The sequence below is a fragment of the Ranitomeya variabilis genome, chromosome 2 (assembly GCF_051348905.1).
Source record: "Ranitomeya variabilis isolate aRanVar5 chromosome 2, aRanVar5.hap1, whole genome shotgun sequence".
Classification (NCBI taxonomy): Eukaryota; Metazoa; Chordata; class Amphibia; order Anura; family Dendrobatidae; genus Ranitomeya; species Ranitomeya variabilis.
In genome coordinates, this window is record NC_135233.1 from 372214956 (window position 1) to 372231488 (window position 16533).

The 16533-nt window shown below is 51.3% G+C and overlaps 1 protein-coding gene across 1 annotated transcript; it reads right to left on the reverse strand.

Moving 5' to 3' along the window:
• Positions 1 to 7069: 7069 nt before the first annotated feature.
• Positions 7070 to 10881, reverse strand: C2H6orf136 (chromosome 2 C6orf136 homolog). The gene is made up of 6 exons (XM_077285996.1): positions 10749 to 10881; positions 9569 to 10051; positions 8220 to 8308; positions 7913 to 8113; positions 7559 to 7628; positions 7070 to 7476 (listed from the first exon to the last, which is right to left on the reverse strand). The coding sequence occupies exons 1-6, from the start codon at positions 10857 to 10859 to the stop codon at positions 7345 to 7347; spliced, it is 1086 nt and encodes a 361-aa protein (XP_077142111.1). The 5' UTR covers positions 10860 to 10881; the 3' UTR covers positions 7070 to 7344.
• Positions 10882 to 16533: the final 5652 nt, after the last annotated feature.

Below are 16533 nucleotides of genomic sequence, written 5' to 3' on the forward strand. Positions count from 1 at the left end.
CAGGACAATAGCCAGAGGATGGGAGAAAGTCTCCCTGGGGTTAGGCATAGACGGGGAGAAATATGCCAGAGTCTCAGAAACTGTATTTTTGGGAGCTGGAAGATAACGCATCTATTTTCTCTCCCTGCACCATCTGGCTTGGGGGGGATGCAGAATGGGGAACAGTGTCAAGCACCATCCGCCTGGGAGCCCCAAACACTCTGCTGTGTTAGGTTCCTGCCTTGTAGACCAGAGATGATACAATGGTGAATAAAATCCACACTGTATTCTTGGGCTCTAGATGAGCGATCAGAGTTATATCTGCACTCTGTCGCCCTCTCTTGCTGTATCTGAAATTAAATGGGAAATGATTGATAAAACACAACAAAACCTAAAGGCTATGTGCGCACGTTGCAGATTTGTTTGTGTATAATTCTGCACGGATTCTGTCTTTCTTGGCAGAAAACGCAGTTAAAGTTCTGTGCTGATTTGATGCGGATTTGTAAGCTAAATATATATTAAAAAAAAAAGTGATTGTAATTTCCTTGTTCAACCTCTTTAGCCAGATACCCTCATAAATATTAAAGACAAACACACCCCCACACAATTAAATAAAGACACACACACGCAGGTGTTCATTGAACCATGAGGAATCATCACGCCCTATACATTGGACTGGTGATATTTATCTTGCGGAGACTGAGTGACGGCTGATGTTAATATTCTGGGAAGGAGCCAATAGCCATAAAGGTTCCCAGGCTATTAATATCTGGGGGAACCCCAGAAAAAAAATTGACATGGGGTCCCATTATAAAATCGAACCAGCAAAGGCTAGGCAGACAGCTGTGGGCTGATATAGCCTGGGAAGGGGCCATGTATATTGGCACCCCCCAGGTGCTACCGCTGCCTGCAGAATACGCCTACCCAGGCTTGCAACTGAAGATGTGAGCATGGACATTGTAATGCTTTGAAAAGGTGTGCAGTCTAGACCAGGTCGCAGCTTTGCAAACCTGCTCTGCAGACGCTTGATTCCGAATGGCCCAGGAAGCACCCACCGACCGAGTGGAGTGTGCCCTGAGGCCCGCAGGGATAGGCTTGCCTCTGACGCGGTAAGCCTCTTGAATAGTCGACAGAATCCATCTGGCGATTGTTGACTTAGAAGCGCACAGTCCCTTCCGGTGTCCCGCCGGGAGCACAAACAGAGCATCCGTCTGACAAAAAGATGCCGCCCTGGACACGTACTTCCTGAGAGCTCTAACAAGATCCAAGGAGTGAAGAGCCTTCTCCACGCGGTGCGTTGGAGCAGGGCAAAGAGACGGAAGTACGATATCCTCATTGAGGTGGAAGGAAGACACCACCTGCAGGAGGAAAGTAGGGGACGGTCTGAGAACCACCTTGTCCTGGTGGAACGTAAGGAACGGCGTCTGACAGGAAAGAGCAGCCAACTCCGAGACTCGTCTGATCGAGGTAATACCGACGAGAAAGGCCTGAGGTTTGGAAGCAATTTTCCGTTGAAAAAGGACTGACAAGGCCGAGACCTGCCCTTTAAGGGAACTCGGCGAAAGCCTCGAGTCCAGACCGGATTGGAGGAAATCCAGGATGGTAGGGATGTTGAAAACCATCAGTGGGCGACCTCTGCTTCTGCACTAATCAAAGATCCTCCAGGTCCGATGGTAGATGCGCGATGACACCGGCTTTCGGGCATTGATCAAAGGTGGAAACTACCTCACAGGAAAAACCCGCTTGAGTCAGAACCCAGGATTCAACGGCCAAGCCGTCAAACACAGGGCCCCTGAGTTCTGGTGGTAGATCGGGCCCTGAGAAAGTAGATCTGGACGATCTGGTAGGCGCCAAGGAACGTCTGCGATGAGCTAGACCAGCTCTGCATACCACACCCGGCGAGGCCAATCCGGGGCGATGAGAATTACCGGGACACCCTCTGCCCTGGTCTTTCTGATGACTCTGGGAAACAGGGGCAGGGGGGGAAACAGGTAAGGGAGGCGAAACTGACTCCAAGAAAGGACTAGCGCGTCCGCCCCAATTGCTCTGGGATCCCGGGACCAGGCCACAAACTGAGGTACCTTGGCATTGAACCAGGAAGCCATCAAGTCTACGTCCGGAGTACCCCAACGAAGGCAGATTTGTTGGAATACTTCCTAATGGAGAGACCACTCTCCTGAGGCAAGGCCTTGCCGGCTGAGGAAATCTGCGGCCCAAATCTCCACTCCTGGAATGTGAACGGCCAATATGACCGAGTGGTTGTGTTCAGCCCAGCGAAGGATGTGCTCTACCTCGAGCATTGCAGCTCTGCTGCGGGTGCCCCCTGATGATTTATATAAGCAACAGCCATGGCATTGTCCGACTGGATACGGATGGGGCGGCCTGCTAGGAGATGATGGAATCACTTTAGGGACAGCAGAATCGCACGTATCTCCAGGATATTGATTGGAAGACGAGACTCGTGATGAGTCCAGGTTCCCTGCACAGTGTGATGGTGAAAGACCGGTCCCCAGGCTAGGAGGCTGGCGTCGGTAGTGACTACCAGCCAATGGACCGGGAGGAAGGACCTCCCTTGGAGAAGAGAGGATTGGAGCATCCACCATTGGAGTGTCTGCTTGACCCGAGGGGAGAGAGGGCACAGTCGGTCGAGGGAAAATGGACTCCCGTCTCATGCGTCCAGCAGAGCGTGCTGGAGGGGACGGAGGTGTAGTTGGGCAAATGGAATCGCCTCCATTGCGGCCACCATCTTCCCGAGAATCCTCATGACGAAACGGATGGAACAGGGGAACAGCTGAAGAAGCTTCCAGACCCCCTGTTGAAGAGCCAGGACCTTGTCCCGAGGAAGAAGCACCAACCTTAGGGAGGTGTCCAGGGTCATGCCCAGGAAGGAAATCTATTGAGCTGGAACAGGAGATTACTTTTTTAAATTGATCAACCAACCCAGCCGAGAAAGAGTATCCAAGGAAATGCGGACACACTCCTCACAGGCTCGGAAAGATGGGCCTTTGACCAGTAAGTTGTCTAGGTAAGGAAGCACAACTAGACCCCGAGAATGCAGAATGGCCATGACCGCCGCCGTGACCTTTGTGAAAACTCTGGGGGCGGTGGCGAGGCCGAAAGGCAAGGCCATGAACTGAAAATGTTCCTCTCCGATGGCGAAGCGAAGAAACCTTTGATGAGGTGGGAAGATTGGGATGTGGAGGTGCGCATCCCGGATGTCGATGGATGCTAAGAATTCGCCGTGTTCCATCGAGGCAATGACGGAGCGGAGAGATTCCATCCTGAAATGACGGACTTTGACAAATCTGTTTAAGAGCTTTAGGTCCAGGATGGGCCTTACTGTTCCATCCCCTTTGGGGACCATAAACAGATTTGAATAAAAACCGCAGAATCTTTCGTCCTCTGGGACAGGGACAATCACTCCGTCTTGTTGGAGCGAGTGGATGGCCTGGGAAAAAGCCCGAGCACGCATTCCCGCTTCGGGAGGGCGGGAAGCGAAAAACCGGGTTGGAGGGGGAGAGGAAAAATCGATTTTGTAACTGGAGGACACCAGATCCCTGACCCACTCGTCATGAACGACTGCGAGCCAGGCATGACGAAACAAGAAGGCGTCTGCCTACTTTGCTGGCGTCGTCCGGACGAGATTGCGAGTCATTTAGAAAAAGATGGTTGGGGTCTGGATCCCCTGGACCTAGATTGTGTGGAACGGCCCCTCCAGGAATGGTTGGGCCTGTATGAAGCCTGAGGGCTTTTGTCTCTGCCGGCGCGGCGCCCCAGACCAGGGGAACTGGCTGAGGAATGCCATGCGTAAGTTCCACGAAAGGGCCGAAAACAAGCCTGCGGCTGTCGTCGGAACGGTTGCCTGAATCTCTGCTGGGGAAGGGAAGTACTTTTTCCCCTGTAGCATTGGAAATCAGTTTGTCCAGCTTTTCACCAAAAAGACGGCCACTGAGATATGGCAGAGACGTGAGGGACTTTTTAGATACGGTGTCCGCTTGCCAGTCCCTCAGGCATAGCGCTCTCCTATTCGCCACAGCATTTGAACCCGTAAGTGCAGAGCAGTTTGCTGCGTCCAGGGAAGCGTTTACTAAGTAATCGCCAGCCAAGGAAATTTGATTTGCTAACTCCGCTATGTCAGAAGGAACGACACTGTTCTGTAAGGCCTTATGGAGAGAGTCTGCCCAACAAGTCACGGCTTTGGCTACTCAGGTAGCAGCGAATGAAGGAAAGAGTGCAGAGCCTGAAGCCTCAAAAGCTGAACAGGCGAGACTGTCAACTAGGCGGTCTGTGGGATCTTTGATAGAAGATCCGTCCGGCACGGATAGGATAGTTTTAGAGGACAAACGTGAGACAGGAGGATCCACAGGAGGGGATTCTGTCCATTGTTTTCAGAGATCAGGAGAAAAACGATATTTGGACTCCAGAGATCTCTGGCCCTGAAAACGTTTGTCTGGACGCTCCCTATGTCGCTGGACTATGTCCTGGAACTCCGGGTGATTGGCAAACACCCTGTGAGTACATTTGGTCCTTTTGAAAGACACCGAGTTATCCCTACTGGAGGTCGCCGGTTCCTCATCAACCTGAAGGGACTGGTTGACTGCCTCAATGAGACTATCTATAGTGCTTTGATAACCTGGCGACTCCAGATCTAGAGGCCCATCAGACTCAGGATCAGAGTCCTGGTCGGAAGAGTTGCCTGGGGAGCGAGAGCGGGAAGCGGAGCTAACGGACGCCGAGGCACCAGAGGGACACGCTTCCTAGATGGCCGCTTGTGCTTAGAATGAGAGCGGCCCCTGCAGGCTGAAGATTCCGCAGCCGTAGGGGGAATCGTGTGACGCGCGCTGTGGGCGGAACGCGGCCTAGCTGAGGGCGAAAGCCGGGCACTAAATTAGCGTTGCCCGGCCGCAAGATGCGGCCGAGCCCGCGGTACGCTCGGGAGCCCCCCCACCCCAGTAGACTCACCGCTTAAGATCCTTTTCAGGCGAGGTATGGGGGGAGATGCAGTCAACCTAGATCCACCGCCCTCTTGATGAGAAGGTGGAGAGGGACTGGGAAGCTCCTTGCAGCACCGCTGTTCTTCAGTGGTGGAGCAGAGTGAGGGCGGCCGGACTGTGCTCATGGGAAGGTGGCCTCTGTATCCTAAGGGTTCGCTCCCCTAGGATTTCACAGGGCTAGTCCACGGCCGAACATCCCACGTCGCAGGAAAGGGTACGGGGAGTAAACTCGCCGTGCTCACCTGTTGATGTTTCGGGGGAGATTGGCCCCCTTAAAAGGGTCCGTCGCCCCCTTCATCCTCTTGCGCAAAGTTAAAAATAAGAACGTCTGGAAAAAACAGACGCAGTATGCCTCCTACAGACACTAAGCAAGAACTGGTATTATCCGGAGCCAGTGGGCGGTGCATATTGCAGAGGAGGAGCTAACCCTTTTTGTATTTACTTAGTGTCAGCCTCCTAGTGGCAGCAGCATACACCCACGGTCCTGTGTCCCCCAATGTGGCGATGAGAAACACCTATCCATTACTAATCCTATAGTTATATCGTAAATAAAGACACAGCCAGAATAAAGTTCTTTAATTATAATAATCACAGACTCCTTTATTGAATCTTAATTTACCATACTTACTGCATCACATAATCCTCGAATCCCTCGATCTCCTGCAACAAAAATAAAATAATAAAATAAATACTACCTTGTCCGCTATAGTCCATTACCGAGTGTCCCACGACATTCTCACATGTAGAACAGTCACATCAGGAGATGTGACCTCCCTATCCGGCTGCCGGTGATACACTGACAGGAGATAATCGCTCCTGCAGTTTATCACAGAGTTCACCGGAGAGTTCATGCTCTCACTTATGGCACTGCTGTGTGAAAATTTTCTCACGCAGCGGTGCTGCAAGTGACAGCACGAGCTCCGGTGAACTCTCACGGCGGCGCAGTGATACACTGCGGGAAGATACCTCCGGTCAGTGTATCGCCGGAGGCCGAGTAGAGCGGTCACATCTCCCGATGAGACTGTTCTACACGTGAGATCGTCGTGGGACACTCGGTAATGGACTACGTCGCACAGGGAGTATTTCTGTTGGCTTATTATTTTATTTTTGTTGCAGGAGATCGAGGGATTCGGGGATTAGGTGTCTGAGTATGAATTTTTTTTACAATTGAACACAGGCGCCGGATGATGTCCCATCATCAGCTCATGCTGTCACTGTTATATCTGACAGCAGACATAGCCGGATCGGAGTAGTAGTCCCATGAGATGATACCTGGCTACACACACACAGACACCCGCAAACAGAGCACATATTCTCCACCCACACACTCTTCCTTTCTGCAGCGTTCTTGGCACACAAATCCGCAAACCTTTTTACACCTGTAGTTTACCTGTAGATTTGACTGAGTCAATCTAAGTCAATGGGTGCAGGAATGCTGCAGATCCGCAAAAAAAAAAATCGACATGCTGCGGAAAATAAAACACTGCGAATCAGTGCGGAATGTTCCGCAGCATGTGCACACTAATTCTGGATTGCCACTGACTAACATTGCTTGAGCTACCCTTTGCGGATTTGGTGCAAATCAGAGCGGAAAAAAACACTGCGGATCCGCAACGTGTGCACATAGTCAAAGGGTAGAAACGGGCCGAGGTCCAGACCAATGTCTGCCTCCTACTGACACTAAGTTAAAACAGATTAACTTTATGCCTGTCGGTGGGTGTGATGGGGAGAAGAACTTTCTTTGCCTAGATTCAGCCTCCTAATGACAGCAGCATACACCTATGGGTTCCTGTCCCCCCCAATGAAGTGGGAGAAATAACAATTTGGGTAAACATACAATTGAATGAGGCTGAAGCAGTAACAACTTGCGATCCATTAGGTAAAGTAAACAGAAGTATCACTCCAATCATTGCAGATACCACTGAGCTTATCGTTGGCCTGAGGTTACATTCTATGCTGTTACTGATGGACTTTGCACCATCTTTCCGCCATGTTTTTTGAACCTTTTCATCCCCACTTAGATTCCAGGTTATCAGACGCAGTTGTTTTATAGTGATCCCGGCTTAGATTTCCCTCCATCGTGAAACATTTCTGGACACATTTAGTTATAATTTAATTATGTACAAGTATATGTTACAAATCCACAGGCAAGCTCAAGGTTGCGCATGCAGACACAGAAGTGCAGAGTATTTCAGAGTCTCCGGTGGAGCTCTGCATCAGGTAAGACTACGACTTGTGGATGGCAGATCGGACTATGGGCACAGCTCGTCCTACCCGTGCTCGGTGTTAGGCTTCTCCGTCTCTTCGGCCGTATTATGTAGGGCTTGCAGCAGGGTAATGAGGGGAGTACACTCCATGGAGGGGTCAGGGGTTACAGTTCATGGGGCATTTTAGGGCTGGAGAGGAGATTTAGAGCGGGTCGTTCTTCTCCCAGCCCCAGAGCGAGAAGAGCGGCGGCCAAAACAGTCTTCTTGGTCACCGTTATGGGGGAAGAGGGCATCACCTGCAAGAGCCATAGGTACAGAGGTCATCATCGCACCGTCCAAAGGGCCACACTTCAGCACTGGGTCTGTGACTGAACTCACCTGCTCCACCTTATGTAGACATATTAACCCATCCGGAGCTAGCTGGAAGGTGGAAAACGCATCGTAGGTCCTGAAAACGAGAAAGATACAGTCTGACCATGTAGACAAAATTGATCGGTAACGATCCCCTCAACCACGGCGCATGCATTTGTGCAACAAACTATGTTGCAAGAATCATATTTTTGGGGGGTTTGTGTGGATTATTCAGACTGAGCGGCCAGTGCTGGGCCCGGACTGGCCATCTGAAAACACCGCGACCACCTCCTCGTCAAGCGTCTCATGACCTGCTCCCAACCATCTGACATTTCTGGCTACCACTACTCCGCCCCAGTCGGGGAGCGGAGATATTATCACCTGTACAGTTCACTCTTGTCCCTACGGAAGTAGTACAGGAAAAGCGTGTGCAGCGGGAGGCCGGTGAGTGACCAGCGGGCCTGGATGGTGTTGTTCTCTGGATGAGACGTCATCTTCAGCACCGAGATCCGCGCATTGGTGAAATAACAGAGGAGCAGCGGACGGCTGATGGTCAGGAAGAGCTGGTACTTCACCAGGCCGCTGTGGGGGGACAAGGCAGGGGAGGTCATCACTGGCGGCCATTGCGTGCGGCAGACGTTACGGACATGATGGAAGTTTGAAAAAAAAATGTTTGCTCCGCTCTTACCGTAAGCGCAGGTGCAGTGCGCTACTGACGAACTCCATGTCCTTCCTGTATAAGGAATAATTCGCCGGCTTCCATAGGAAATTCGGCAACTGCAATAAAAAAAAACAGAAAAACAAAGTTGTGTGCCGAATGGTCCAAAGTGAGAGAAGAATCCAACCAGTCTCAAAGTATGGACAAAAGACATAAAAAAAACCAAAACTTTTTCAGATCACAATCTGTATATTTAAGAAAAGAATTGAAATTTTGTAAATGTAGACCCACATTTCCTATTCTTTACAAAAGATTTTTCAGCAGTCTCATTCTCAACACAGACAATAATCTCCCATGATCATGATATTAGCAAATTACCTCCCCGATGTATCAATGTCGGAAGATCAGGCCTAGTGCAATAACTTTAGAATCAATTATAATAGATGATATCACAACTCACCTCCTCCTCCTGTACTATGACTGATAACACCTCTATATACAGTAGATAACATCATCCACCATTCACAATAGGTGATGTCACAGCTCACCTCCTCCTCCTGTACAATGACTGATAACACCCCTATATACAGTAGATAACATCATCCACCATTCACAATAGATGATGTTACAGCTCACCTCCTCCTCCTGTACAATGACTAATAACACCTCTATATACAGTAGATAATACAGGATCCACCATTCGCAATAGGTGATGTCACAGCTCACCTCCTCCTCCTGTACAATGACTGATAACACCTCTATACACAGTATATAACACAGGATCCACCATTCACAATAGGTGATGTCACAGCTCACCTCCTCTTCCTGTACAATGACTGATAACACCCCTATATACAGTAGATATCATCCACCATTCACAATAGATGATGTTACAGCTCACCTCCTCCTCCTGTACAATGACTAATAACACCTCTATATACAGTAGATAATACAGGATCCACCATTCGCAATAGGTGATGTCACAGCTCACCTCCTCCTCCTGTACAATGACTGATAACACCTCTATACACAGTATATAACACAGGATCCACCATTCACAATAGGTGATGTCACAGCTCACCTCCTCCTCCTGTACAATGACTGATAACACCTCTATATACAGTAGATAACACAGGATCCACCATTCACAATAGATGATATCACAGCTCACCTCTTCCCCCTCCTGTACAATGACTGATCTTTTTATATATGTATTTCTGTTTTCTTATATTTTTTATCGCTTGTTTTACAGTATTCCAATACATAGGAAACACGATGACCCTTCGGCAGCTCGGTCTATGGCCGGGCTTCATGGCGGCTTTCAGCAGGGCCCATCGGCACACGTTTGGAAGGGGTTAATCCCCTCTCTGCGCACTCACCTCGTCCCTCAGTTTCTCATACATTGCTGCCAGGTGCTGCTCCATGTCCGATCTGTCGGTGCCGGGGATCTGGTTGGCGCGGACCCTGTTGCTGGGTGTAAACGCTAATAACCCTTCGTGTCCTGGAGGAAGGGGTAACACTAGAGCCTGGTACGGGGTCCTGCAAACTCCAGGCTCAAACAAGCTTCTAAAACAGTCCAGCTGTGAAGTGCTGAGGTGCCGACACTCGTCCTCCGGGCGGAGGGGCCCGCTGCTGGGCTTGGCACAGGGGAGACAACCTAGTATTGGCTGTGGAGGCAACTTCTGCAGTAAAAAGTCCCACGGGGCCGGGCCCCGCTCAGGTGCTGGCGGTAAACACATCTGGCGGCCTGTGGGCTGGACACGTGCGGAAACTGCGGCCGTCGGGGCTGGAGACGGTCGTCTAAGAGGAGTGGGGAGGCGAGGACAGGGCCGCAGATCCCGGTACAAGATGGCATCTCGAGCCTGGGAGAAAACAAGAGGAATATAAGACGGGTGAGGGCCATCACACCATCACCGAGCAGTGGGAGGCCCCTATTATCAGTAATTCCACATTTCCCACGTCGTCCCGTGACACCAGAGCTGCTGCTTCACAACGAGACGCAGCACGGCCTTCATTACGGGAGGAAAAACAAAAACTGCCATTGTTGACCAAAGCAACCAATCACAGAGCAGCTTTCATTATTCAAGAGCACTATAATAAATGAAAGCCGTGAAGCGATTGGTTGGTCGCCAGGTATGTAGTCTACCTGTGATAACCAATCAGCTCTCAGGCTTTATTTTTCATAATAAATGAAAGCTGTGTTGCGATTGGTCACCAGGTATCTAGTCTGTATCATGGCAACCAATCAAAACTCAGGATTCATTTTTCAAGAACACTATAAATGAAAGCTGTGCTGCGATTGGTTGCTAGTCCGTTATCATGCTCTTGGCAACCAATCAGTTCTCAGTTTGCGGTTTTTAAACGAACATTTGAACAATGATTGGTTGCTATAGGCAACGAGGCTTATGCCTTATCCACGTGGTTCACAGTCAGGGAGGAGGGGTTAATATAAAATGATGGAGGGTGACGCCTGAGGAAAAGTTATTATACTGCGCACATTGGACATTAGACGTTGCCCGGCAGTCGTGGCTGACTGGACGTGCAGCAATAACGACTCACCCGCATACTCTCCCGCACTCTGCCCGTGGCTCCACCAGCGCTGCGTATCCCGCTCTTCCACCGACTCCCGATCCCAGGAGCTCCGCGGAGCCGCCTCACACACAGCGCCATGGCGCTCCACCGGTAAACGGGTGTGACGTCACTCAACTAAAACCGGCAACCGCCGAGGACAGATCGCACCCGAGGAGTGACCGACATCCAATAGAGGAAGAAGACGTAAATCAGCGCCAGCCAATGAAACTGCAGGAAAATCCTAACCAACCAATCGGGGCGCAGAGGTGTGTGTATAGTGTCCAATTAGGAAATCTGTAGCTGCCAGGTATCCGCCCTACAGAGCTCCTGACCAATAGACACGAGGCTCTCGAGGGCACTTCCGCGGTCTGCGTTCCAGCGCTTCAAATTAAAGCTAACGCCATAGCCAGCTTCTCAGGTACTACTGCCACGTGACCGTCTAACCTGTGACTTGATTGGTCGATAGACTATATGGGGCGTGTTGAATGTGGCAGCCATCTTTACTGAGGGCAAAGCACATGTCCTTCAATGACAAGCAGAGAGGACACTGTGTGTGACTGCAGGTACTATGTAGTGTCCTGTGGGGGACGTGTGAAGGGGGAGGGGCTGTTAACCCCTGCAAGATCCAGCGCCGTAGACACTGGCAGCAGAGACCAGAGCCGCCAACTGTAATGTGAGGGGTTCATCCCCAGCTCTGACCCCCGCCCCTCTGCCAGCCTGTATTCCTCCATGCACCACCCCAGCAAACACCAGGCTGAAGTTGGTTTCTTATTCGTCAGTTTCTTATTCGGCAATTTTTTCTTTTCTGTTTTTTTATAGATTTAATCTCCAAAACTAAGCATCACAATAATAACATACAATGCAGCGAGGTGCCTGATGTGAAAACACTTAACAACAGGCACAAAAATTATAAACCTGGCACAAAAATGGGCATCAAAGTGGGCACCGAAGGGCGTCAATGAAAGGGTTAAATGCCTTTGGGCCACTGGTATCACACTGCAGACATATAGAACGGGGAGCCCCACAGCAAACCCAGGACCCTCCAGCCTGGCCCAAATGGGTTCTGGGCACCAGAATTGGCATCAAAGTGAGGCATCACTATCTGTGTATTCTTAGTGTGAGATCAGTGGCCCAAAGTCATTTAACCCTTTCATTGATGCCCTTCGGTGCCCACTTTGATGCCCATTTTTGTGCCTGTTGTTACGTGTATTCACATCAGGGCACCTCGGGCATTGTATGTTATTATTGTAATGCTTATTTTTGGAGGTTAAATCTAAAAAAAAAAACAAAAGAAAAAATTGCAGAATAAGAAACTGAACGAATAAGAAACCAACTTCAGCCTTGTCCAACAAACTGTATAGGAAAACTGGCTGACAACCTCTATGAAAGCTGCTGGCGGCCACAGAGGTTGTTACCCAGTGTAGCGCAGCACCATCCTCACCAGGATCCATTTGTGTCCACAATGACCGATCCATCACCAGATTGAATTCTGGTTTCCATAACAGCAGAAAAGTAGAAACCTGCAGAAAGTAGCGGGCACCCGTCTGTGGTGACTGCACTAATAATGGGGAAACAGTAACGTGAGAGCCGCCCCCTGCACTAATAATGGGGGAAGTAACATGAGAGCCGCCCCCTCCACTAATAATGGGGGAACAGTAACGGGAGAGCCGCCCCCTCCACTAATAATGGGGGATCAGTAACGGGAGAGCCGCCCCCTGCACTAATAATAGGGGAACAGTAACGTGAGAGCCGCCCCCTGCACTAATAATGGGGGAACAGTAACGGGAGAGCCGCCCCCTGCACTAATAATAGGGGAACAGTAACGTGAGAGCCGCCCCCTGCACTAATAATGGGGGAACAGTAACGGGAGAGCCGCCCCCTCCACTAATAATGGGGGATCAGTAACGGGAGAGCCGCCCCCTGCACTAATAATAGGGGAACAGTAACGTGAGAGCCGCCCCCTGCACTAATAATGGGGGAACAGTAACGGGAGAGAAGCCCCCTCCACTAATAATGGGGGATCAGTAACGGGAGAGCCGCCCCCTGCACTAATAATGGGGGAACAGTAACGTGAGAGCCGCCCCCTGCACTAATAATGGAGGAACAGAAATGAGAGAGCCGCCCCCTGCACTAATAATGGGGGAAAAGTAAGGTGAGAGCCGCCCCCTGCACTAATAATGGGGGAACAGTAACGTGAGAGCCTCCCCCTGCACTAATAATGGGGGAACAGTAACGCGAGAGCCACTCCCTGCACTAATAATGGGGGAACAGTAACGTGAGAGCCTCCCCCTGCACTAATAATGGGGGAACAGTAACGCGAGAGCTACTCCCTGCACTAATAATGGGGGAACAGTAACGCGAGAGCCGCCCCCTGCACTAATAATGGGGGAAGAGTAATGTGAGAGCCGCCTCTGCACTAATAATGGGGGAACAGTAACGCGAGAGCCGCGCCCTGCACTAATAATGGGGGAACAGTAACGCGAGAGCCGCCCATGCACTAATAATGGGGGAACAGTAACGTGAAAGCCACCCCCTGCACTAATAATGGGGGAACAGTAACGTGAGAGCCGCCCCCTGCACTAATACTGGGGGAACAGTGATGCGAGAGCCGCCCCTGCACTAATAATGGGGGAACAGTAACGTGAGAGCCGCCCCCTGCACTAATAATGGAGGAATAGCAACGTGAGAGCCACCCCCTGCACTAATAATGGGGGAACAGTAACGTGAGAGCCACCCCTGCACTAATAATGGGGGAACAGTAATGTGAGAGCTGCCCCCTCCACTAATAATGGGAGAACAGTAACATGAGAGCCGCCCCCTGCACTAATAATGGGGGAACAGTAACGTGAGAGCCGCCCCCTGCACTAATAATGGGGGAACAGTAATGCGAGAGCCGCCCCCTGCACTAATAATGGGGGAACAGTAATGCGAGAGCCGCCCCCTGCACTAATAATGGGAGAACAGTAATGCGAGAGCCGCCCCCTGCACTAATAATGGGGGAACAGTAATGCGAGAGCCGCCCCCTGCACTAATAATGGGGGAACAGTAATGCGAGAGCCGCCCCCTGCACTAATAATGGGGGAACAGTAATGCGAGAGCCGCCCCCTGCACTAATAATGGGAGAACAGTAACGTGAGAGCCGCCCCCTGCACTAATACTGGGGGAACAGTGATGCGAGAGCCGCCCCTGCACTAATAATGGGGGAACAGTAACGTGAGAGCCGCCCCCTGCACTAATAATGGAGGAATAGCAACGTGAGAGCCACCCCCTGCACTAATAATGGGGGAACAGTAACGTGAGAGCCACCCCTGCACTAATAATGGGGGAACAGTAATGTGAGAGCTGCCCCCTCCACTAATAATGGGAGAACAGTAACATGAGAGCCGCCCCCTGCACTAATAATGGGGGAACAGTAACGTGAGAGCCGCCCCCTGCACTAATAATGGGGGAACAGTAATGCGAGAGCCGCCCCCTGCACTAATAATGGGGGAACAGTAATGCGAGAGCCGCCCCCTGCACTAATAATGGGGGAACAGTAATGCGAGAGCCGCCCCCTGCACTAATAATGGGGGAACAGTAATGCGAGAGCCGCCCCCTGCACTAATAATGGGGGAACAGTAATGCGAGAGCCGCCCCCTGCACTAATAATGGGAGAACAGTAACGTGAGAGCCGCCCCCTGCACTAATACTGGGGGAACAGTGATGCGAGAGCCGCCCCTGCACTAATAATGGGGGAACAGTAACGTGAGAGCCGCCCCCTGCACTAATAATGGAGGAATAGCAACGTGAGAGCCACCCCCTGCACTAATAATGGGGGAACAGTAACGTGAGAGCCACCCCTGCACTAATAATGGGGGAACAGTAATGTGAGAGCTGCCCCCTCCACTAATAATGGGAGAACAGTAACATGAGAGCCGCCCCCTGCACTAATAATGGGGGAACAGTAACGTGAGAGCCGCCCCCTGCACTAATAATGGGGGAACAGTAACGTGAGAGCCGCCCCCTGCACTAATAATGGGGGAACAGTAACATGAGAGCCGCCCCCTCCACTAATAATGGGAGAACAGTAACATGAGAGCTGCCCCCTGCACTAATAATGGGCGAACAGTAACGTGAGAGCCGCTCCCTGTACTAATAATGGGGGAACAGTAACGTGAGAGCCGCCCCCTCTACTAATAATGGGGGAACAGTAACGTGAGAGTCGCCCCTCCACTAACAATGGGGAACAGTAACACGAGAGCCGCCCCCTGCACTAATAATGGGGGAACAGTAACATGAGAGCCGCCCTCTGCACTAATATTGGGGGAACAGTAACGCGAGAGCCGCCCCTACACTAATTATGGTGGAACAGTGACGCGAGAGCCGCCCCCTCCACTAATAATGGGGGAACAGTAACATGAGAGCCGCCCTCTGCACTAATATTGGGGGAACAGTAACGCGAGAGCCGCCCCCTACACTAATTATGGTGGAACAGTAACGCGAGAGCCGCCCCCTCTGCTAATAATGGGGGAACAGTAACGTGAGAGCCGCTCCCTGTACTAATAATGGGGGAACAGTAACGTGAGAGCCGCCCCCTCCACTAATAATGGGGAAACCGTAACGTGAGAGCCGCCCCCTGCACTAATAATGGGGGAACAGTAACGTGAGAGCCGCCCCCTCCACTAATAATGGGGGAACAGTAACGTGAGAGCCGCCCCCTGCACTAATAATGGGGGAACAGTAACGTGAGAGCCGCCCCCTGCACTAATAATGGGGGAACAGTAACGTGAGAGCCGCTCCCTGCACTAATAATGGGGGAACAGTAACGTGAGAGCCGCCCCCTCCACTAATAATGGGGGAACATTAATGCGAGAGCCGCCCCCTGCACTAATAATGGGGGAACAGTAACACGAGAGCCACCCCCTCCACTAATAATGGGGGAACAGTAACCGGGGAGCCGCCCTCTGCACTAATAATGGGGTAACAGCAACGTGAGAGACGCCCCCTGCACTAATAATGAGAGAACAGTAACACGAGAGCCGCCCCCTGCACTAATAATGGGGGAACAGCAACGCGAGAGCCGCCCCTGTACTAATAATGGGGGAACAGTAACATGAGAGCCGCCCCCTGCACTAATAATGGGGGAACAGCAACGCGAGAGCCGCCCCTGTACTAACAATGGGGGAACAATAACGTGAGAGCCGCTCCCTGCACTAATAATGGGGGAACAGTGACGCGAGAGCCGCCCCTGTACTAATAATGGGGGAACAGTAACATGAGAGCCGCCCCCTGCACTAATAATGGGGGAACAGCAACGCGAGAGCCGCCCCTGTACTAATAATGGGGGAACAATAACGTGAGAGCCGCCCCCTGCACTAATAATGGGGGAAGAGTAATGTGAGAGCCGCCTCTGCACTAATAATGGGGGAACAGTAACGCGAGAGCCGCGCCCTGCACTAATAATGGGGGAACAGTAACGCGAGAGCCGCCCATGCACTAATAATGGGGGAACAGTAACGTGAAAGCCACCCCCTGCACTAATAATGGGGGAACAGTAACGTGAGAGCCGCCCCCCTGCACTAATACTGGGGGAACAGTGATGCGAGAGCCGCCCCTGCACTAATAATGGGGGAACAGTAACGTGAGAGCCGCCCCCTGCACTAATAATGGAGGAATAGCAACGTGAGAGCCACCCCCTGCACTAATAATGGGGGAACAGTAACGTGAGAGCCACCCCTGCACTAATAATGGGGGAACAGTAATGTGAGAGCTGCCCCCTCCACTAATAATGGGA